Here is a 22820-nt window from a genome sequence, read left to right as displayed (position 1 = left end):
TGGACTCCTCTTATTGTGGGTCGCGACGCCCCGTGTGGCCTCCGTGTGCACGTCCAAGACAGAAGATGTGCTGGGTTCAAGTCAGAGATGCCCATACCAAGCAGACACACCCTGACTGAGGCAAGGCAAGGCAAGGCAAGCCCCTCGGAACTGCTGAGTAGACCAAAGAAAGTGGCATTGACGCCAGGCAGCGTCTCACCATACACACTGACGAGCACACTGGAGTTTGTGGACCGCATTCGAAGGCAAATCTGGCTTCAGGCATGGATCAGCTCAGGATCAAGACAGAAACCAGAGAAAATGAGCACAGACGAATAAAAACAAGGAATTCTGAACCGTTTATCACCGGGAAGACGTTTCATGGCATTTCGCAGGCACCTGAGGTAATTTCCTTTCTTTTTTCCTGCCGAAGCTACAAAAGCCTTCTGAGCTACAGGCTTCCCCCTCTCCATTAACCATTCATCAGAATACAACTCAGGCCTGCAGGGTTTCCTGCTAATCTCATATCCATGAGCGGCGAGGCCAACGTGATAACGATCCATCTCGGAACAAGACAGTGGAGGGCGATAACGCAGGCGAAGCCTGTGAAGCTCAACGCTCTGCCTCTTCATTATTGAGAAGAAAGTCTCGCTTCATTGCGTCCAACATGCGAAAAGACCTCTGCGCTCGTTTATCCAGGCACAACAACAACCAGGCAGACGTTAAAAAATGAGGCGGCCTGTGTTCTGTGATGCGCCAAGCTGTAAAATTGTTCTCATTTTTCCAAAGACAAATCAGGCAAATGTACCAACAAACATATCAGCATGGGATTCTTGTAGCTACAATGATTTCCAGCTGAAAGAAGCCATTTCAGATGAGACTACACCTCCCTGCAAAGCTTGGAACCAACAAAAAAAAAAAAAAAAAAAGAAAAAGGACATGAGGAGGAGGAAAGATCTTTGTTTGCATGTCAGCTGACCTCAAGTGACACAATTTAGTGTGTCCTGAAGGCTTTGCTTTGGCTACAGTAAGCACACAGGCGTGAGCGTGAAACACTGACCCAAGTCTGGAAATTCCCGCGCACAAGACGAGAGGGACCCAAGAGTCCGACCGTTTAAACTCCTCGCCACGTCCCGACGGTTTCTCATATACTTTTCCAGTGTGGTTCAGGCTGGTTGTCATGGAGACCAAAGCATGGGATGGCGTCATGGTGACCTTGGTGTCGGCTGAATGCAATTTGTCAGGATGTTGACTCAAAACCTGAGTGCAAATATGCCTTTTTTCGGTCTCCCTCTTTTGCTTTTCACCATCAATCTTTCATTTTTTTTTGCCTTCTTTGCTGGTTGTCTTTCCCTCGCTCCCTCTCTTATCCTCAAGGCTGACAAGTCCTCTTTTCCTCCGATACACTAACAATCTGACCTTCATTGTATCTTCAAAGAATTCCCAACACCCTTGGCAAAAGCACACAGACAAGACAACAGACGAGAGAAAGGCAAAACTAAAAGGAACTAATCCTTCCGATTCGCATGCGATCGCCGCGAAGCCTCATTATTAACAACTTATTTTACAGGTTTGGATTCAGGTTTGGGCTGTTCGGGGTTCGATGAACGTCTCTCGGTTCTAAGCTGCCACATGGCTGCAGTTTGTTTGATTTGATTTGTCTGAGCTCTTAATGCCATCATTGGATGAGCGGCGGGATTTACCTGCACATGGCGAGAGGAAAAGGTTAGACTGTATAGGAATAACTTGGTAAAGTAGTAGGTGCTTTGGAGTGTGTGTTAAATTTGCAGCCACTTATTTCCAGGCTGTTGAGTGGTACTCTGTCAGAGGCGAATGTAAACGTTTCAGTGTGTTTGAGAGAATCCAACCAAAACAGACCACCAGTCATTCGGCCAACCACACAGCCAGTCAGTACATGAATACGACTGATCAACCAATGAAAGGAACCGAGGGCACAAAAGATCTCGTACTGATGGGGAATAAGAGCGCTTGTCTGGAATCCAGAGGAAAAGTGGGAAATGTGGGGCACCATTCTTCACAGCTGGACGGTCTGTGGCGTATCTGTGTGCGAGTCCTGACCTGAGAGATGTGGTTGATGGAGGACTCCATGCGCCGCAGCTGCGAGGCCTGGATGTCCAGCAGCTGCAGCACGTTGTTGGCTAAGGCATTGATCTGGTAGGCCACGCTGGCCAGGGACTGGGTGGTGTAGGCTTTGGTCTCCTCCAGAGCTTTCCTCTTGTCCTGGGCCTGTGAACAAAAACCAGAGAGAAGACGAGTTAGAAAGATGTCGCATATCATCCGTGTCCGTCTTTCCACCATATCCAGGCCAGTAGATCGACTGAGACATCCATTTCTCTGCCCGGCTCTCATTCCCAGCATACCACGTTCTCCCTGGTGGGGATTCAGATGATGTAACGTGTCCAGCAGCTGCCATGTTGGATGCTCCCAGAACAGAGTGTGAACAGCTGATGGCATTTGTAAACTAGACAACTTAAGGCCTCCTAATAGAACTGAAACAAACTCAATACCCACATTTTTTGAATATTCATCATGTTGCTGGAAGCATTTGTTTTTTTTCTTTTTTAAATTCAGCCTGTATATATTTAGTCTAGTATCCTATCACTTACAAACTGTGCCAGTAAAAGAGTTCCCCCCCAAAATTGCTGACATTTCTTGAACCCCAACCAAACTAAACACAATTACTCAGATGTGCTCAAAATTGATGTCCTCAGTATCTGCTGGTAGTTGCTTTTTGTCAGCATCTGTCAAAACGATTACAAAAAATGTTCTGTATCTGAGCGCTAAGAAATATGAGCATGTTTTCATTTCAGCTAAAAGAGTTGAGAGAGATCAATATGTTGGACACCGGCAAGAGAACAATGTAATCGCTGTGGTATTCATGTAGGTCAACTAAGCTACAACACAAACCACATAGATCATATCAAAACAACACAATAATAAGCTGGATTTCTACTTCTTTTTTTTATAATATTTATATATATATATTTAATATATCTGGTTATTATCAGAAATAGCTATACCTCCATGATGGTAGCACAAAGAGAACTAATCAAAACAATCTAAAATCTCGATTCGTTCGCAATTTAGTGACGATCATCAAGATACGGACCATAGTCATGTGGTCTGGACCCACATTAGTATGATAGTACAATTTCTAAGAATACTTATAGTTGTGCCAAAACTAGCCACGTCAGAAACTTTAATGGGATCATATTGGTAAACACCTCATCCCGTTCAGTTCATCATCACTGAGATGGAGGAATATTTGACTCTTGATGCTTAGGAACCTGGATTATTTGAGGATGATGTACACATGCAAATGAGGAATAACAACTATGATCAGAAACATCCCTGCTACAGAACTAATCATACACTATGTTATACTGTCAGGTTGTGAAAGATATATCAGTACAAATGGGCAGATCTCTGAATTGAGCCATCACGTTTGAGCTCCCCTGTGGCACTCGCTCATAAAGTGGAGTCCAAAGAGCGCTGCCTGGAGGGGCAACACTGGCCTTTGATAACAGGCAGTCGTGGCAGGAGGTAGGAGGTGGCAGCAGTGGTGGGGGAGATGATTACTGGGGTTGAACCCTGTGGAGGGAGGGAGAGAAAAAGAAGGGGGAAGTGTTTGACCACATGAAGATGAGAGGACAGGAAGACCACATGCAAACTAACCACATCGCTGCATGTGTCATTACCGATTCCCCGCGGGAGAGCGTAACTAATCCAGCAGCAATCTGTGCAGCTAAACGCTGGGCGAAGACGTGACGGGGTTAGGCCGTGTTTTTCTCTAAACGGGAATCAGAGCAGCAGATGTGTTGCGGGATAACAGCTCTCCGGAAGGAGGAGAGATTCCTCCGGAGGACTCGATGCAAAAGGCCATCTGTTGAAATCACACACTGACACCTACTACTGACACCGCGGTGTGCCGAGAGAGGCACAGCTGCAGGAAAACCCATGACACAACAAAAACAAGCAAACAGAAACTCAGCCGTGGCGGCAATGAATTAGAAGACGATGCAGTTTTTGTCTACCGTTCGGGGACAACAAAAAAAAACTCTAAATGATTACTCAACAAATCGGCTTGAAACTAAATCTAAAACAAACTTGGCTGTGATTAAATGGAAATGTTGTATATCTTTGAGTACATTCAATCTCATATATAAAGTCTAAGTCACAATATTTCAAAAGCTAAAACATGTAATAGACTGTAAAGAACTAAGTGCTCTGACATCCTCTCAATAACGATGACCGATTGCACTGTAGGTATAAATATAACAAATCACTGAGCCTCATCAACAGATTTGCAATACCACTTTAGTCCACAAGGTGGGGTAGTGAGCCAGTGTAATTCCTATTCTACCAAGAGAAGAAGCAGCAGTACGTGAGCATGCTGCCATATTGCCCTGTTAGAAGAGTAACAAATAAACACCAAAGTATGGGTTTACATTTTCTATTCATCAATTAAAAGTCCTTTCTGCCGTGAAATTGTTAGAATTAACAATTCTTTAGCCGCTGGACGTTCATCAGTACTTTCAAACAGAACAAAAATTTTAAGAAGAAAAAAGTGAAGTACACTTTAAACAAGAAAAAGTGTTTTATGTTTGCAAAATAAACACATCGATCTATTGTGTTGTGCAGACGAGAGAAATCATGTGACGAAACCGTCAAATGTAATACGAGCATCCCCACGAGGTTCTCAAAATGCACCACAGGAGGACTAAAATCAGATACAGTGAAACATCTGGCAAAAGTCTATTCAAACAGAGCACCAACATCAACATAAATACCATCAATGTGTGCATTTCACATTTCACCACAGCTTCTGCATCACGTGCAAAGGCCTCATGCTATAACACCATTCACAAATCAAGAGAACAACCTTGTGAAGATCAAGAAGATTGTGTTGGGCTTGAAATGCAAATCGCAACCGCAACATTGAAAATCTCACCTTTAAAGTCGCTGATATATTGCAGCTGTGCATGGCACCATTCATGTTTTACCTCACGCATGCTGAGCTTTTATCAGCAAACAAGCACAAATCTACACCCTCCACTTCTTTTAGACAGACAAGGCATGATCGCTCGAGCTTTAACCCCCCCACACACACACCCCCGCCCGCCCCGAGGACAACATGTGATGTTTGGTCCTCAATGGCGACAGTTCATACTGTTCTCATATACGTCCAATCCAACGTCATATGCTTTCAGGCTTTCTTCTTTAGAGCTCACCTCTCACGCAGACAAAAACACTTGAGAAAGACGAGCACAAAATGAATTTGCAGTCTTGCACTATGTCTTAATCAACCAGAGCGAGGACTAGAAACCGTCAGCTGAAGTTTGTTTTTCTTTCCTTCCGCTTGTGACACACCGGTGCTCACTACAATAAACTGATCGTGTTTTTGTTAGGAAAAAGCAGCCCCCGTGAGTCGCAACCGACAGAATTGATATTTCCTGGTTTGCATGAGAGTAAATCTTAATCCTTGTGTTAATCAGGCAGCTGTAATTCCCCCTCACACCCAGAGCTCAAGGGTGTGAAATTAGTTGCACAGCTCACTGTAAGTGTCGCAGTATGTGGAACAAACAGACAGTCACAAAACCTTTTTTTTTTTTTTTTTTTTAATCTCTCGGGTAAAACGATCCTAAAATGCCCTCGCAGCCAGAGCTGTGACGCGAGGTTAGCAGTGGGCGTTGGGAGGACAGATGTGACACTTGATTACATCTCCGCTGGCGGCATCTTATGACCTCCTGCTCTAGTTAAAGCCCCCCCCACCCTCGTCATGTCGCTAGTTCACCCATCACAATGCTCACAGATCTCCACACCAACCAGATTTGGTTGTTCGATTATTGACTCCACACAATCCATCTGAAAAAAAAAAAATCACTACCAACAATTTGAGACACACGCCGGTGCTGAAAATAATACTGGCATAAAGCTGAGAATACTCCACCGCAGTGGGAGATGCAGGGAATTAGGTGAGCTCCCAGAGTGCTCCCGGGGCATTTTATCTCATATTTCTGAACTGAGTAACGACAGAGAGGAAGAAACTCGGGGAATATCCAGGCAGGCTGTCAGCACCTTGGCTGGGTTTAAAAAGAGAGTACAGAGGAATGCACGGTCGACGTACTCGCTGTAAACTTGTCGCTGGCAGCTGAGGCAAGCCAGATAATCAAACATGAACGCAGAAAAGATACAGGCGGCGGGGAGCGACGCTTGAGAGGAAACTCTGTTAAAGACGGTGCAGTGGAGGTTGATCAATTTCTGGAGCAATGAGGGAGTGGCTGTTTCCTGGCAGGGTTTGTTGAAGTGGTGAAATGAGTAAATGCTCTCAGCACGCTCTGTCACCCATCCAGTCTGACGAGATAACGGCCGCAAAACACCAATCCTGTTTAGTTGTTGGTTTTTTTTTACCGGGAGGGTTTTTTTTTTTTTTGGAAAGGCAGGTTTGTCCACCGTTTTACTCTCGGCTGCTTTGAGACGGGAGGAAGGAAAGTTGCAGACTTCCTCCCTCAGGAGCGAATCTGCTCAAGGGTCAGTAGAGGAGGAGCTGCCCCAACAACCCTGAACGCCTCGGCGGGAGGAGGAAACGGACCAAACGAGTATTCCTGACATGACTAACAGACAATGTAGAGAACTGTAATGGAAACTTAAAGAACAAATACTCAAGAGTACTGTCCGGTCAAATCAAGAACAGGAAAAAAAAAAAAAAAAAGTCCTCTCAAGGACGTGAATAGTTTGAACATGTGTGAATATTTGACAGAAGCTTTGCTGTGTTTCTCTTGTACACATTTAAGCTCCCGCTTGTCCAGAGGGGAAATGTTCCAAGAACAAAAAGGGAAAAAAAAGAAAAAGAAAAACTTTCAGGAATGTGAGGAATTCTGCAGCATGTCATACATCTTCAAACTCTCGAGAGCTGCTGCTGCTGCTGCTGCTGCTGCTGCTGCTGCTGCTGCTGCTGCTGGGGAGCTCAGCAGCAGACAAACTAGTGTCAGCCACGAGCGAGGCAAAACAAACACACCATCAACATGACATGGAAAAAAGAAAGAAAGAAAAGTGAATCCACAAGAAAAGTTGGAGAACTGTAAACTTCTGCTTAAAAAAAAATCACCCCGACGGGACTGAAAGCGGCGTTGTGCAGAGCGGAGTGACGGTTCCTCGGAGCGGAAGGTCGGTTCGCTCACACGGGCCCCGCGCTGCCCGTCATGTATCGACCGCCGATCACTGCGGACCGGACAGGGGCGAGATAAGTGAGACGGGAGGCGGCTGGGAGCTCTGCAGCTTGTTGTATTGACGGCGGCTGCCCGAGTGCGAGCTACGAGACAGACACGTCCAGGATCCATATGACTGTTACTCAAGCTATTACCTGATCGTTTACCTCCAATTTAGTGCCTCAGTACACCGAGATATATCGCCGCACATGTTGTGACAGACTGTAATGTTGGGATATATATATATACACACACACACACAGTGACGGCTTCTGGTTTTGGATAACGTCCCATTTTCTGCAGGTCTGTACAAGAGGTTGGTAAAAAAAAAAAAAAACTAGACAATTACCCTGTTGACACTGTGAGAACAATGAATCTCAGTGACGGTGCAATTTGGATGTCAAAGTCCAATTTTGCAAGTATAACGGCCGATAATCTGAGAGCACAGGGTGAAAACCCGGCGTCTTGTGATGTCTACCAGAGAGAGACTTCGTGGACTGCTCAGGATGTGCAACCAAATAGAAAAAGTGACTAAAAGCTGATCAAGTCAACTCTGTTCCATTAAGAAACATGGAGCACACATTTATAACGTGTTGTACATTCTTACTTAATTAAACTGATATCTTAATGTCTCTTTACCTCGGTAAACATGTGTCTTGAATGGGACATTCTATGCTCTTTCAGAATTTATTTGACACTTCAAAAAAATTAGATTTTCATGTGAAATGTGGCCAAAGTGTAAAATAGTGAGTTCAATACTTAAAGAAAAAAGCTCAGGCTTCATATTGTTAGTGGTGTTCAGTTTATATGAGCAGAGCAGTATTCATTTTTATACAAAAATCAACCGTTTCAGACCCAACAGTAGTAAACAGGAGGATGAGGTTGGTGTCAAACTACAAGGACTTAATGCGGCATGTCGAAAGAGGCAGTGGGGAAAAGAAAAAAAAAAAAACATAAAAAGTCTTAGAGAATCCAATGTTTACTACCTAACAAAGACCTCGTAGAAATAATAGTGCCATTTTAATGCAAATGTGTCATCGAAGAAACCATTTCTGTGAACTCTGTGTGACCTCATCGTTTAGCCTGCTTCCCAAGACAAGACGTGGTGAAGGAGGAAACCAGTGGAAAATGACAGAAACCGAACGGCAGCTCAAGCCACCTGAGGAGACCAGACAGTGCAAGCGACTCCAGAGCGAGTGAAGAATAAAGACTTCAAATCAATGCTTAAACAAAGTCTGGGTTCTTTGAAAAAAAAAAAAAAGAAAAAAAGAAAGACCAGTGTACGATAAGTGAATTCATAATTTCTCCTCCTCGTCCTCCACCAGGGCAGATGGAGGCTGACTGAAAGGCCATAAGGTCTATCTGACCTTGAAGAACTGCGAGCGAGCTATTAGAAATTCCTGGGGTATGTCAGGGAGGAGACACAAAAGGGAAAGTTTGCACAAGGAGGAAACTCATTAACCTTTACCGAGTGACTTGGTAATTGGTTCGTGGAGGCAGAAAGCGGCTGTGCTTCTGTACGCGCACAAAGTGTTCAACTGATAAACAAAAACACCGACGGGAATCTGGTTCTCGGAGGATTTCACAAGGTCAAGTTCGTCTCAGCTGGGTCCCCGTGACACAATATTTGCATATTTCGGGAAGCGGAGAGCAATTAAAATAAGAGATCAAAATTTAGTGAATGACTGTAAGCAGAGAGCGGCATTAATCCAGTGAAACTCCTACTTTCTAGACTTTGACAGATCAGTGCAACGGTCTGGACCAAACCAAGCTCTGTCAGCTGGGGGGGGGGGGGGGGGGGGGGGGGGGGGTTGACAGGTGGTCAAAAGGATGAATGGTCTGGCTGGTAGGCTGAGAGCCGCCAGGCCTCTCCATGCTGCGAGGAAACCAGGCCACTCCGCAGAGAGAGAGAGAGAGAGAGAGAGAGAGAGAGAGAGAGAGAGGAATAGAGGACAGGAAATGAGAACTCCCGGGTAACCCAGAAAAGACAGAAGAATGTTGAAAAGAATAACTACACATTGGAATATTTACCGACTTCGGGCAAGAGTGTATCATCTTCCACAAAGGAAGACATCTCTGCTGCTCACGGACTGCCAGGACTCTCTGGTACAGAGCCGTCCGCACTGATCTCAAACATACATGCTCAAACTCCAGCTTAGCGTCTCTCTGGCTCAGCAGGTGAGGTCACCTGACCTTGATTTGGCTTCTGGCCTCCTGGTTCAACACATCAGGGTTTCCAGTTCCTTGGTTCTGGTTACTGTACAAAGTGTGGCCGGGACCACTTCTGAAAACCTGCAACGATCTCTGATAAACTGCAAGATTTGCATTCATACCATCATTTCACCTTCATTTCTCATTGTGCCCTGCATCAGATTTGACTGAAGTTATAATCCGAAACATTTTATTTTATGCCTATCTGTTGTATATTACAAAACAAACCTACTGTATATCATGTGGAAAATGAACAGGAATGATGCACATTGGTGTATCAAGCCTTTATCTCGCAGGGTTGTGGCAGCTCACTACTAATTGGAGAAAGAAAAGGAAAAAAAAAAGGGGGGAAGGAGCTAGGAAAGATGGTGATTCACTTCAAAAAACACTGAATAGGTACTTTGCATGTGTCACACAAACCTTGCACAGAGGAGTTGACTTGAATGTTGAGAGATTTGCATGAAATTTGCCAGACAAATCTACCATTTTGTCTGGCAAAACAGCTAGGAGATCATTCTGAAAGAACCCCTGTAAATGTTTTTAGAGTTTCCTGATGGTTTATGTCTGATTGTGTCTGTCAGGTTAAGAAGTTAAAATGAAAACCAGGATAAAGTATGAAGCCGGCCAGCGACAAGTCATCTGACTATGAATCATCTCTCAAGAAAAAAAAAAAAAAAAGACAAAAGAAAAGATCCAGCACCGCTCTCTCAAAACATTGTCAGACTTTAAAAAAAATCAAAGCAGCTGAAACAGAAATCCAAGTCTTTAGTCCAGCCTTGTTAAAAAGCCGTCAAGTGGATATCCCACAATGCAACAGCACCTGTGAAATCCAGGCTCATTACTCAGCGAGCGCCGAGCCTGGAGGTCAGTGGAATCCATCATATATCTCACTTTAAAATGGGACTTTTCACCTGAACTAAAGCGTCTTCCTTCAAACTGACTCCAATAAGAACTTAACGGACCAAATGTCTGCAAACGAAGAACAGGAATCAGGCAAATGTTTAGGATTTCATTTGAAAATGTCCTTAAAAGTGAATCAAAGCCCAAGAGCAAGCTCTGAATTATTCTGAGAGGCCGTGTCCGGGCCCCCTCAGTGTGACCTGCCAGCATGGCCAGGTGGTCACTTTGCATACCGTAGTAGTGTCCTTGTCACAGAGGTTAAAGTCACACTCCCATCATGACAGGCAGGTAAATACGACAATCCAAATCTGTTGTTGACAAAGTCTAGGGAACCTCAAGATGGGCAGCAGGAAGACATTGTGTCTTAACGAGGTCATATTGTGCAAAATTCACTTTCTAATGATTTTCCAACAGTAATAATCGTCCCTATACCTGCAACGACGTCCCAGAAGTGAAGAAAGTCTGTCCTCTCTCTCCCTGGCTTGTTTACATTTTTTAATAGCGTGTTGCTCAAACCAGCCAATCAGAAATCAAACCCTTATAGTGTCATCGGGTGTTCAGCCAATCCTAATCAAGGTAGGTCTTCCCTTTGACTCCTCCCACAATTAGGCAGCTCTGCTCTGGCACATGGCACCACGAGAGGAAGCACTTCCTCCTCTTCCCAAAATGGGCATGTGTGGGTGGAGCCAATCCAGCTCACACAGACACAGCAGATTCTGAATGCAGCTCCTATGATCCAACGTTCAAATGGAGGAAAATCAAGGAAAAGCTGGATTTGGAGCAATAAACTTTGAATACAAGGTTTTTGGATGTGAAAGTGTTTGGAAAGACTGGATAATATGACGCCTTTAAATAAAACAAAAACACAAGGAAGTCTAGCATTAAGCCACATTAAGACAAGAGTTTAAGGAGGGAGAGGTCAGAGGTCTGCAGGGGAGTTTAGACACATCCTGTCACATTTAAAAAACAACAAAAAAAAAAAAACAACAACCCTGCCCTGGATAACCTGTGACCCACTGTTTGTCGTCACACAGGAAACAAATCTCCGGCCTGTCAGTGAGTCACATGTTACACACATAGCTCCAAAAAGCACCTCTTGGACAAACAAAAAAGTCCCCAGTATCATGTTGAGAAAGTTTGACAGAGTTTAAATTGAGAGGTTAAACAGAACCACGACCATCTGCTTCGGCCTGACGGGCTGCGCGCTAACCGCACAGCAAACCTGCAGTGGCTACAACAGAGAAGAAGAAGTAGAATGGATGGAAGAGTGTCGAGAGGAGGGACGGTTCAAGCAGAGGCATGTCGGTGTGTGTGTGTGTGTGTGTGTGTGTGTAGGTTCAGTACAGCCGGAGCTCGCGAAGAACGAACGGTTAGTCTGACACCAACGCCGAAGCTCGCAAACACGCGCCAAAAAAAACCCCTCCAAATCCCGCCGGTTTACGTCAGCACTTCGACACACAAGGGCAGAGTTTGCAATCGGTTACGAGCACGAAGCGCTCAAACTTCTCCTGCTGTCGAGTTTGAAGTTGGAGCAGAATTAACATCTAGCGCCGTACGGCGGCCCGTCGTCCGCGCCGATTCAACCGCTTGTCGTCGTCGTCACGAAGATCCTTCAAAAGCAAACTTATGCAGGCGAAATACCCTCAAGACGGCTTCTGAGTTTGGGATTGAAATGCTCAGAGTTCCAGACAGTAAAACCACCTTTGATTCAAAGATCCACGGCCACTTGCAGCTCCTGACAGTTTTTTCTTGTTTTTTTTTTTATTTTGAAGCTATTAGAACTAATGATTCCTGCAGTTCTTCGTGGTTTTATTTTGCAAAAAGAAAACGCGGAATTAAACGTCACTAACGTCAAATAGGAAATATTTTCTTCCATTTGTCCGTTTCTGAACAACAACTCTTTGTTACTCACAACAGCCTTGGTTAATGTTACACCAGATGACACTAATCACACTCTCTTATAGTCGTTGCGAGAACAACTTGCACTGGTTTCAGAGAGAATACATTTCGCTGTTAGCCGTAGCTGCCATCAGCAACGTACAGGTGTATATAGACAAGCTGCATCATATCGGACTGTGGGTTTCCTCCCACAGTCCGATATGATCAGCTCCAGCAGCATCAGAAGATAGATGAATGGACTTCCAGAGAGCCAATAGACAGCGTCGTCACCCCCTCCTCCACATTCAGCTCTGATCAGACCCTCAGTAGCATGAGGAGTCCAGATGAAGCGGGAGAAATCTGTAAATGCTTACGGTACAAACACATGTTAAAAGTCCTGTGCAGTAAATTGAGTCCACACACACACACACAGCGTGGATCTCTACATCGTGGGAAAATATGACTGCCGTGCCTCCAGCTCGTGTTACAGCTGGAGGAGATAAACAAAATCTCCCACCCCCAAAAAAAGACATTTCCCACAGTGTCTGACTGCACTGTGCGAGATCAGCCAGCAGCTGCACAGGAATATTCCACGTTCTCGTCACAGGACAAACTTGTTGGGAGTCCTGTTTTGAAGCCTCTGCGTGGGCCGCGAACTGCACCGAGCTCGGCGACGCCAAATCATCCCGAGGACAGGGAAGAAAACAAAATTACAGGGAGTCCTGGGGGAGTACAGCTGGAACGGACACACCCTCTGGGGCTGATATGGTGGCTTGTCTTCCTGTTGAAAAGAGTGTGTTTTTCTTTCCACCGCTTCAGTATATCTGTCGCTCAGCTCGATCTCTGAAAGAGAGCTGTCTTGTTTCCTCGCTCCCTCTTTTTTGGACGTGGCTCACCACAGACGTTAACTGCCTTAAAATTAAAACTGGCCCAGCCGTCAGTGGCTGGGAGACTTTTCAGTGACGTTGCGCCCACATTTAACCTGAAATATCACTCAAAATGCATGGGTGGTTTCATAACATTGTTCTGCTGTAAGCGAGGTGTTTTATAATCTATAGTAAAAAAAGAAAGAAAGAGACAACAGAGAGAAAACAAATCAATGCATTCCTCTCTGCCTGCACAAACCCCCTAAAAATCGAATCGTATGTGCAGCTTTCTGCAGATTCCCATGCATGCAGTGGGCATTTACACACATTTAAGTGTGAGGAAGATATGAGGCAGCACTGGCAGATCATAAAAAAAAAAAAGAAGCCATGCACTGACATGCACTAAGTGCTCCAAGTGTATCAGCACATCCCTGCAGCCTCCCAATGGACACTTCAGCTGGTTCTGTGGGTTTAAATGGTGAGTTTAATGACCTCAAGGAATGTAAAGAACTGTTGCAGTCATTCGGACTTGTAAGGGGAACTTGTCCCACACGGGCCTGGTCTGGCAACAGTTTGTGAAGCGGTGAAATATTTATAATGATAGTAAAGAAAAAGGGGGGAAAAGTAAAGAGAATAAATAAAAGAGAGCAGCGGTGAAATAAATAGTCTGGAAAGGAAAAGAAAGAAGAAGGAAAGAAAAGCGGCGTTTCCAAAGTGTAAGTAAAAGCTCCACAAAGCTTCTTTATCCATGTTTCCTGTCCCAACAATCCTCCATTCCGGAACAAAAAGGCGGACCAGAGAGAGATAACCCTGGAACAAACTCCTACCTGGACATAGTTGTTCTCGCAGTAGTCCGCGACTCTCGTCAGGTTCTGGTAACTCTCCACCAGCGCTCTTTTCCCGGCCGGAATCTCTTCCTCTAACAACATTTGTAGCTCTGCCATCTTACATGTCTCCGCAGAGCCTCCCTTCCCTCTGCCTTCCTTTTGATTGAAACGGCCCCCAGAACGAGATCAGCCTCGGAAAACAAGAAAACCCTCCTCTCTCTCTCTCTCTCTCCCTCTCTCTCGCTACCTCTCCCTCTCCCTCTGCCTGCTGATGCCTGGCTGCCCTTCGCTCGCTGTGGCGGCTCCTACCGCCGGAGATCGTCTGTGTCTGCGAAGAAGCTCACTCTGCACTGAAAACAACCGCCGTCCTCTTAAAATAATGACCTCATATTAATGCTTGTTTGTTTGTTTTTTTCTTACCCTAGTTCAAATCGTTCTATCTTTTTATCTTCTCAGTCACGTTCACAATTGTATGTATATGTAAATATTTCTAAAAATGTTTGATCACTGCATGGTACAGTGACACAGTTGAGGCAAAACATGGGGGTTTCCATTGTAATTATCCAATATGTTTGTTTTTGTTTGTTTGTTTGTTACCCCACACGTTTGTGTTGTCCAGGAAACTAAAGAGGTATAAGCAAGAGTGGCTCTTGGACTTTATATTCATTTTGTTTGTTTGTAATTTGTTGGTTGCTTTTAATTCTAAATCGAAAATCATTTGAGATGAAGGGGCAGAGAATATGAATTAATCTTCTTTCTTCTACCTTTCATTCAGGATGTTGGATACTTTCCTTCTGTTCTTTATTGTATTGTATTGAATTGAATTGTGTTTATTTAAAAAATCAAAAATAAATCACCATGAAATAAATTAATAAATAAATAAATAAATAAATAAATAAAAATTGTATCCATAAAAATAGTTTGATGTTTTAATTCACACTAAATAAAATGACATAAGTTTGACTCCTGACATGGGAAGGTGTAGTAGACTTTTTTTTTTTTTTTAGAAAACAGAGATAGAACAAATGAATAACAAATAAATCAATGATAATAACATTAACAATGATGATTACTGAATTTGCAGTGGGTGTAGATGGGATTAAATTAAACATTCCAAGGATGAAAAATTATTCCTTAGTCAAATATACAGTCAACCTACAAGATTTTAAAGTTGAAAGATAAACTTGTTCAGGTATACAGAAAGTCAACCATTAGAAAATACCTTTTTAATTTTTGTCCAACACTGTAGTTTATCAGCTTAGGTTTGTTTGTTTTATACCAAATTGTAAATAGTCGACGATTTTTCTAAATACACAGTGAATCTTGTTATTCTAAAATACAGAAACAGTGGGAGCTCTTTCTTTCCGCTCCTATCATGAGGAATTATCAGGCTCGGACAGAAGTATGCTGGGATATGTAGTTTCACAAACAATGACTGGCAGCCAGGGGATGAATGTTTTTTGAAACAAAAGTATATAAGCATTATATGAATTGTGATGTTTGTCCTTCTTTAATATTTTTTATAGTTTAAGACATCTAACGTGTTTCTCACGATGCCGGCTACAATCAAAACTACAAAATCAGTTTTTTGCAGGCGCAAAGGATTGTGGGACCAGTAGGACTTGTCAGCTCGCGTAGAGAACTACATTTCCCAGCAGCTCGCCTCTCCCTGGCTTTATACACTGTTCATGGCGTCTGGTCGAAAGCTTCAGACGAGTCGCCGTCTGACGAACAGATAGGCCGGTGAATTTAACGGTGAGTAATGCCATTCTTTACTCCTCCCTTCGAAACGTTGGCCGCCTAATAAGTATTTAGCTTCAACAGAGGCGCGAACAAACCCGTGTCGCACGCTGGATGTTGTGTCCTACATACACAACCTCCTCCTACTGGTGGTCATAGCACACTGGGGCAAACTCTCAGGTGGAAGTCAGCTGCTTTTAAAAGCAGAAGTAGAAGAATGGAGGGACTTTAAATGAGTTATTTATTTATTTTAATGGCTGCCGTGTGTTTGTTTGCTGTGTGCAGGTTGTGCGTGAAGCCGCCAGTGGGTGACAGGATGGAGGTGGACACCGTCAGGGTGGAGGATGAGGGGCGTCTGGTCCAGCTGAGGTTTGAGGCTGCTGTCAAAGTCATCAAGAGTTTACCCCCGGACGGTGGGTGGCGTGGACACACACACACACACACACACACACACACACACACACACACACACACACACACACACTGATCAGAGCTGTCACATGAAAATACGCACGTGATATAATTCTGCACAAATCAGTATGTTTATGATAACAAAAATAAAAAAAAGTAGACAGGCAACTACACATTTCTTTATGTGACCACGTGGCTAAAGTTCTGAACTTTATTCCTTAAATTTCACATGTAATCTAATTTTTCTAACAGGCCCCTGCACAAGTTATTGGATTGTTATTATCCTTGACATCTCGACTTCCATCCATCCGCCTTTTTCCCTGAGCAGGGTGGCGCAGGGCGCTGGAGCCAATCCCAGTTAACTATCAGAGCAAACACAGAGGGATGGACAGCCACACATGCATCTCAATGAACTTCCCCCTTAATCTGGGTTTAATCTGTAGAAATGTATACTATATTTGCAGTATGGTACAGAACACCAGTCACCAAAAAAATGAACACACACCAAAAATGTTCTAATTAAGTCTGTAAACATAAATTGACAGGCGGCTTGATGAATGTCTGCGTGACGTGATTTACACGGCGAAACCTCTTTCTTACAGCGTGCACCGCTGTGTTTATGTTCCGACCATCACAGGAGCCGTGCAGCAGCTCGGGTCTGTCTTGGCTGCGCTGCGATTTAAAATAATCCACTTTGCGTAGCAGTAAGTGAGCAGAGTGGACTTTCCTCCCAGCAGCGGCTCTCTGCAGAATCACAACAGTCTCTTATCAAGGTCGACTCTGTCTCAAAGCCCCTATAGATAAGAGAGTAGAGACAGAAATCATAAGAGACAGAAATCAGTAAGAATCATCGGAACCTGACTGCCGAGTGTGCGCTTTTTTTTTTTTAAGATAATCAAGGTTTTTCTGTTGTTTTTTTCGTTCTCTCAGGTCCCTTTCAACCCTCCAACGACATGATGCTCAAGTTCTACAGTTACTACAAACAAGCCACGGCGGGGGTGTGCAATATACCCCGGCCCGGCTTCTGGGACGCAGTCGGCAAAGCGAAATGGTAACCTTTGACAACATTTTCTGTTGCACGTACCCTGTGGGACACAGCCACAAACAGTGACTTCAAGCATTTTCTGACCGTGATTCATTTCACATTACATGGTTAAATAGTTTGACTGTCAAAATCGTGTGATAACAATATGTAAACAGTGTACTATCATTTATGTGCAGCATTATTTCATGCAGGCTTTTCCCATTTGCAGGGACGCGTGGAGCTCGCTCGGCGATATGCCAAAGGAAGAAGCAATGGCGGCCTACGTGGACGAGATGAAACTGGTACGAGGGTATAAAGATTGAGCCGCTGTGTTTGAAGTGTCACTCAATCAGATCGTGGCTCAAACCTACAGCCAATCCTGTGTCTTCCCCTTGCTCCGACTCGTCTCTGCTGCAGATCCTGGAGGGCATGCCCATGACCGATGAGGTGGAGGAGCTCCTCCGGGTGCTCGGGCCTTTCTACGAGCTGGTGGAGGAGAAGAGGAAGATCTGCCAGATCTCCGACCTGAGCACAGGTCGGTCCGCCGCCTTCCTCCGCCTGTAAATCTTTCACTTTGTCGCAAACCAGCACGTTGAAGCTTAACCTTCCTATGATTTGCCTCTTGTTGTGCGCTCAGCCCGTTTGACACAGTTTGCTAGGCAGTTGGAAGGCAAGTACATCACCAAGTCAGCGTGGGTCTGGTGGTGCAGTGGAGAGTCTGTCTGGTGGCGTAGCTCACGTGCTTTTAGCGCTCTTAAGTAGGAGAGGTAGATCCTGCTGTAAGAAATAGACGGTGCGGTTTATTTTCGCGCCGTTCGACATGAGGAAACGGGTAAAGCCATTGGCTGTTAGTCTCGTATGAACGTTAACAGTCATTAACCGTTATCTGAAAGCGCTCAGGAGCGTGAATTGAACTCCGCCTTGCCGTGCAGGATTCAGCTCGATGCTGAACTCGGCGCCGTCGAGGAGCGTGGCCAAAAGCATCATCAGAACCATGGAGATGAACGGTACTCTGGAGACCCGCCCCGCCAGGATCAATCCCCCGCAGGAGGAAACGCCACAGGACGGCGAGGAGGAGGAGGGGGAGGGGGAGGATGAAGACGAAGAAGACGACACTGAAGAAACTGAGAATCCCGAGATCAGAAAAGGTATTTCGTTTCTAGTTTTCACAGACGGTGTCTCGGCTGTTTTTAGCGGTTGTAGCTGTGGTGTTGCTGGAATGAGCGGCTGAGAGCAGCTCTCGGGTCAATGTCACAGTGTCCTCTTGTTATTTTTGGAGCACGGAGCCGCACGCCGAGGATTCTGCTCGTTGAATGGTTCGTTTTGCCAAACCATTATCCGGGCCGGGACTCCTTTTTTGCGTTTTCAATAAATGTAGGGTTGTGGTTGCGGCCCACTTTGTGTCACTGAGTGTTTGAATGCTGCTCACAAACAAGAAGCTCTTTCTTCACAAAACTAGTCACCGAGAGATACAACCTTGTTTGTGTAATGAAGGCTGGAAAATAACATTTTCTTTTACGTTCATGTAATGAGGAGTAGATTTGAATGAATGTTGAATCGGATGGACTGTTGATTAAATTTGCCCCCCCCCCCCCCCCTCTAATTAAATCCTCACGGGGTGGGTTGTTGTTCTTTGCTTGTTTTGTTCCCCCCTAGATAAGAAACTGGCTGTGGCACAACCAAAGAAAAAAGGCTCAGCCAGGAGACACAAAGTTCCGCTGACTAACGGTAGAGTGACCAACGGGGCCGTTCACCTGGCGAACGGGAGTCACGCCAGGGCGGCTCTGAACAGCGACGGCTCCCCGGTGGACTTGCCCGTCGAGCCGCAGCTCAACGGACACCGCGCAGGCCAACGAGGTCCGTTCGGTTTTGTTTGGTCACAGAATGGCCTCCCGAGTGCGTGCGTGCGTGTGTGTGTGTGTACCATGTGATCAGATTATCTGCTTAGTGCGGTTCAGCACCGTCTGAATCTTAACTCTTCAGGCTGCTCCTGAGAGAGTTTTAATGGGGTTGATCACGATGGACGGAGAGCATCATGTCGTCTCTTCGCTGGGTAATTACAGGACGGACGTCACGCTGCAGCCGTTTACTCTTTTCTCTGCCCTCCGTCAGATCCGAGCGCGTCTGGACCCGGTCACCTGGCCAGCGACTCGGACAGTGAGGTTTACTGCGACTCGGTCGACCAGTTCGGCCAAGAAGAGGCGAGTAAAGCTCTGGGAGGAGCTCGTGGATTTTTATCTTTTGAAGCGTCCGTCAGAGGCTCATGTCAGTTGCACTTCCTCCTCTTCAGAACTCTGAGCAGAACCGCTCGCTGGATGACCTGGACGAGGAGGAGGGCCACCCCGTCCTGGAGGAGCCACCGGCGGACTGTCGGGAGCCGCCGCAGGGGGTCCGGTGTGGCGGGGAGGACAGAGAGGCCGGGGGCGCCATGTCGCAGAGACCGAGGCAGAACGTGGACCCTGCAGGGGGCTCGCTGGTCAGACGAGGACGGGGTGAGGCTACGCTCGGGGTCGATGATCCTTTAGCATTCTAACCTGAAGTTGTACATCCACTGAAGCCTTGATTGAAGTTTAAGCAGTTTGAGGGGCCCATGTGAAAACCTTGGGGGTTACTTTCAGGCTCCAGGTCTCCAGGCCACATCTCCGGCTCTGCGGTGCCCCCGCACAGCGCTGGGGACGGGGACGGAGCCCGCTGGGGGGGCCGGGGGAGTTGGGGAGGCAGCCTGAACGAGCAGATCGTGGTGGCGCTGGCCAGACTGCAGGAGGACATGCAGAGCGTCCTGGAGAGGCTGCACACCCTGGAGGCTCTGACGGCCAGTCAGGTACTCCAGCCGAAATATCAAAATATGAAGTGCATACACTCCAGAGTAAAGATAAAGCTTCAGCTTCATCTAAACTTCAGGCTTTGAGATAATTGATGTGTGGATAAAAATGACCGCCGTCTTTATTAAAGTGTGAAGATAAGGAGGTTGTACTTTGGCTGGGTAAACACGGCCACAAGCACAAACATTCTCTGAAGTGCTGCGTTATGTAACCGGAACGTGTCCCCCTTTGCCCTCCGTCCACTGCAGGCCAGATCGGCGGCGCTCTCGCCGACGTTTGCATCGCCGCCGGGGAGCAGGAGGAGTCGGGTAAACAAGCCTGTTACATTTTAAGTGTGTTTGGGCGAGATCACACAGCGACTTGTACTTGTATAACACACACAGCAGCAAGGCCATTCCAGGTGTTTCACATCAATAAACACGGCCAGAAACAAACGCAGAGAACGAATAGAAACATACAAATAATCAAGAGTAAACTGGTTTTATTTGTAGAGTGATGATGAGGTTTTTTTTCGTTACCGTCTGTTTGTCAGAATGTGTCTCCTGATTTCTGGAAGAAGAAAAAATTCCAACCTTTTTTCCTCAGAAACCCTCCTGGTGGCCTTTCGACATTTCTCCGCCCACCCTGGCCTTCGCGGTCATCTGGCCGTTTGTGGTCCAGTGGCTCGTCCGTCTGTACCTGCAGAGGAGGAGAAGGTCTGAAACGCACTTGTTACCTTTTTTTTTTTTTTTTTAGTTTTAACGTGAAATCTGACTTAATGTTCCTTGTTTCCTGCCCCGTCTCTTTTCACCAGACGAATCAACTGATTCCCCCCGCGGGCACAGTCATGGCTGTCACTCCCCTCCCTGCTTTAGGCCCCACAGCCCAGTAATTTGCTTTTGCACTATGAAGAAGGCGTGTAGGGTAGCGAGAGAGAGAGAGGCGGCGGTGGGGATGAGGAGGGCGGACGTATCGGGCAGCCGCCGATCATTCAACCCGTTTTCATGACAAAACCACTTCACCGTCTCTTTTGAAATCTCCAGCGGGAATAACAACAGTGTGAAGCCTTTCACCTACTTCCGTTACTCAAAGCGGTTTTGTTGCATTAAAACTCAGCGTGTTTTGTGTCGTTTTTTCTTTTCTTTTTTTTGTAACGCTTGATGTCATTTGCCCAGACGTAACGCTGCTCTGATAAAAAAAAACGGTTGAAATAAGAGTAGATTAAATGTGAGGCTTGAATGTAATAATATACTGTCCAGTGAGAGTCTTTAATTGAGACATTAATTTAATATTTATTGCTTTTAGCGGCAGATACAATGAAGGCCGGCAGAGTCCCCCTGAGGTCCGCGTTCTTAACGTGTAGGTTAGACGAGGTTCCATCATTGCTGCACGAGGGCCGCACGGTCGCCCCCATTTTTACCACTTCACTGTCCTGGAAGAAGTGCCTCGACATCGATTAATTGGTAGGTGGCATTACGAGGTCTGACTTTCACACATTGTAGCATAACCCATGTAGTTCCGGACCAAATTGATAAAAATCAAACTACATGAGCGATCCATGAGGTAATCCGATTTTTGTAATTTCATTAAAGTCTGTGCTTGTTTGCGCCGTGTGATGTTTCTCCATGTATAATTTGAAGTTGACTTGTTAATGAGTGTATGAATGTTGTGAAAAGAATTTCTTTTTTTTTGGCGTGATCATGAATTGCCTGCGAAAGCAGCGAGCTCTAAATTGTATACAATAGCTGTACAGTTCAGATCCAAATGCAATATTTTAATTGCATCCCTGTGTATTATTAATGTAGGATATTATATTGACAGAGTTTGGCGTCTGCAATAGTACTAATCTGTCCAGAGCCATTATGTTTTAATAAGAGACGTGACAGTTTACCTTTCTACTGAAATGGATTAAGGCTTTTACACCCTCTCTGCCTGTGGATAGAGTGGTGTTTGCATGTGATAATCTCAGCCTGAAATAAAGTTTTCACTAAGCTTTCAAGTTTGTTCCTGGTTTTTTTAGATAACATAAATACATCCTACAGCAAACCAATGTACAGTACGGGTTGAATTACTGTGCACACCTCAGATTGTTGATAAATGTGGATTCTGGTTTTTTTTCCCATTCAAAGAAAAACGAATCATATTTCATCGAACTCTGGGGTGCTGGATGATTGTAAGATACACTGGCACAGGTCAGATGTAAACACAGGTTTACATCGACAAGCTATTTAGAGTCACCAATTAACCTCACATGTAGGATTTTGGACTGTGAGAGCAAATAAAGGAAAATCCTAGCATGCACATGGAGAACATGCAAATTGAACCAGGAATTTCTCACTAATATGACAATGTACTATTTCATAAGCAACATATTTTGATCACGTTTACAGCAGAGGGTGAAGGATGTAACCATAATCACTTTGACCTCAGTCATTTAAAATCCAGTGACAATAAACATCCTAACGTTTGACATAATTCTCTTAAAGCAGTGTCCAACATGAACAGTTGGGCCGACGCAGTATAAAGACTGCATAATAATCTGTTAATACAGCAAATATTCTCTATTAACCTCTATTAAAAAATTTAAAAAATGACCAAAATCCCCCTATTCTCTCAGGGGTCCAACTTACCTAAGAAACAAAAGAGTCAAATAAACACAAAAGTCTTGCCTTGCTGTCTAAAAAGCACGCACTTTGTATTTTGCCAGTTGAGACGGACTGAAGGATGGCCACGTTCATCTGACCCCCTGGCGACGTCATCGTTGGGTGGGTTCGGCCAATCAGGTCTCCGGGACGGCACAGCCCTATTTACATAGTTCATGGAACATGGAGGAGATGCACACAGGAGACTGAAAAACAAGAAACAGTGACACCTGTGGACAAATGTGGAACAGCAGCTGGAGAATTGGAAATGTATGTTTTTCTTTTATACGTTTGAAGGCTTGTGTGGTGTCA

At 45.2% G+C, this 22820-nt stretch overlaps 2 protein-coding genes across 8 annotated transcripts in view; one reads left to right on the top strand and one right to left on the bottom strand.

The window, feature by feature from the left end:
• abi1a (abl-interactor 1a) overlaps positions 1-14222 on the bottom strand; it is a 48975-nt gene extending 34753 nt beyond the window's left edge. For 3 of the 6 annotated variants that reach the window (XM_080489003.1, XM_080489001.1, XM_080489002.1), the window contains exons 1-2: positions 13891-14171; positions 2059-2226 (exon numbers count right to left, since the gene is read on the bottom strand). In XM_080489003.1, the coding sequence (XP_080345129.1) occupies positions 2059-2226; positions 13891-14007 (285 nt within the window). In that variant the 5' untranslated portion in view covers positions 14008-14171. Of the gene's footprint in view, positions 1-2058; positions 2227-13890 lie in introns of all 6 variants that reach the window. The other 3 variants (XM_080489004.1, XM_080489000.1, XM_080488999.1) reach the window with 3 other exon arrangements.
• A 1329-nt stretch (positions 14223-15551) lies between these two features.
• acbd5a (acyl-CoA binding domain containing 5a) lies at positions 15552-21863 on the top strand. 2 transcript variants are annotated; one of them, XM_080489343.1, is made up of 14 exons: positions 15562-15645; positions 15916-16043; positions 16972-17092; positions 17295-17367; positions 17483-17600; positions 17703-17735; positions 17998-18213; positions 18722-18922; positions 19178-19266; positions 19356-19557; positions 19684-19886; positions 20136-20195; positions 20473-20582; positions 20681-21863. In XM_080489343.1, the coding sequence occupies exons 2-14, from the start codon at positions 15947-15949 to the stop codon at positions 20691-20693; spliced, it is 1536 nt and encodes a 511-aa protein (XP_080345469.1). In that variant the 5' UTR covers positions 15562-15645; positions 15916-15946; the 3' UTR covers positions 20694-21863. The 2 variants fall into 2 exon arrangements, with proteins under 2 accessions (XP_080345468.1, XP_080345469.1); XM_080489342.1 differs by lacking the exon at positions 17703-17735 and having other exon boundaries at positions 15552-15645.
• The last annotated feature ends 957 nt before the right edge of the window (positions 21864-22820 follow it).

The sequence above is a fragment of the Lipophrys pholis genome (assembly GCF_963383615.2).
Source record: "Lipophrys pholis genome assembly, chromosome: 20".
Taxonomy (NCBI): Eukaryota; Metazoa; Chordata; class Actinopteri; order Blenniiformes; family Blenniidae; genus Lipophrys; species Lipophrys pholis.
Note: the sequence above shows the minus strand (reverse complement) of the source record. Positions and strands in the feature narration are given on the sequence as shown.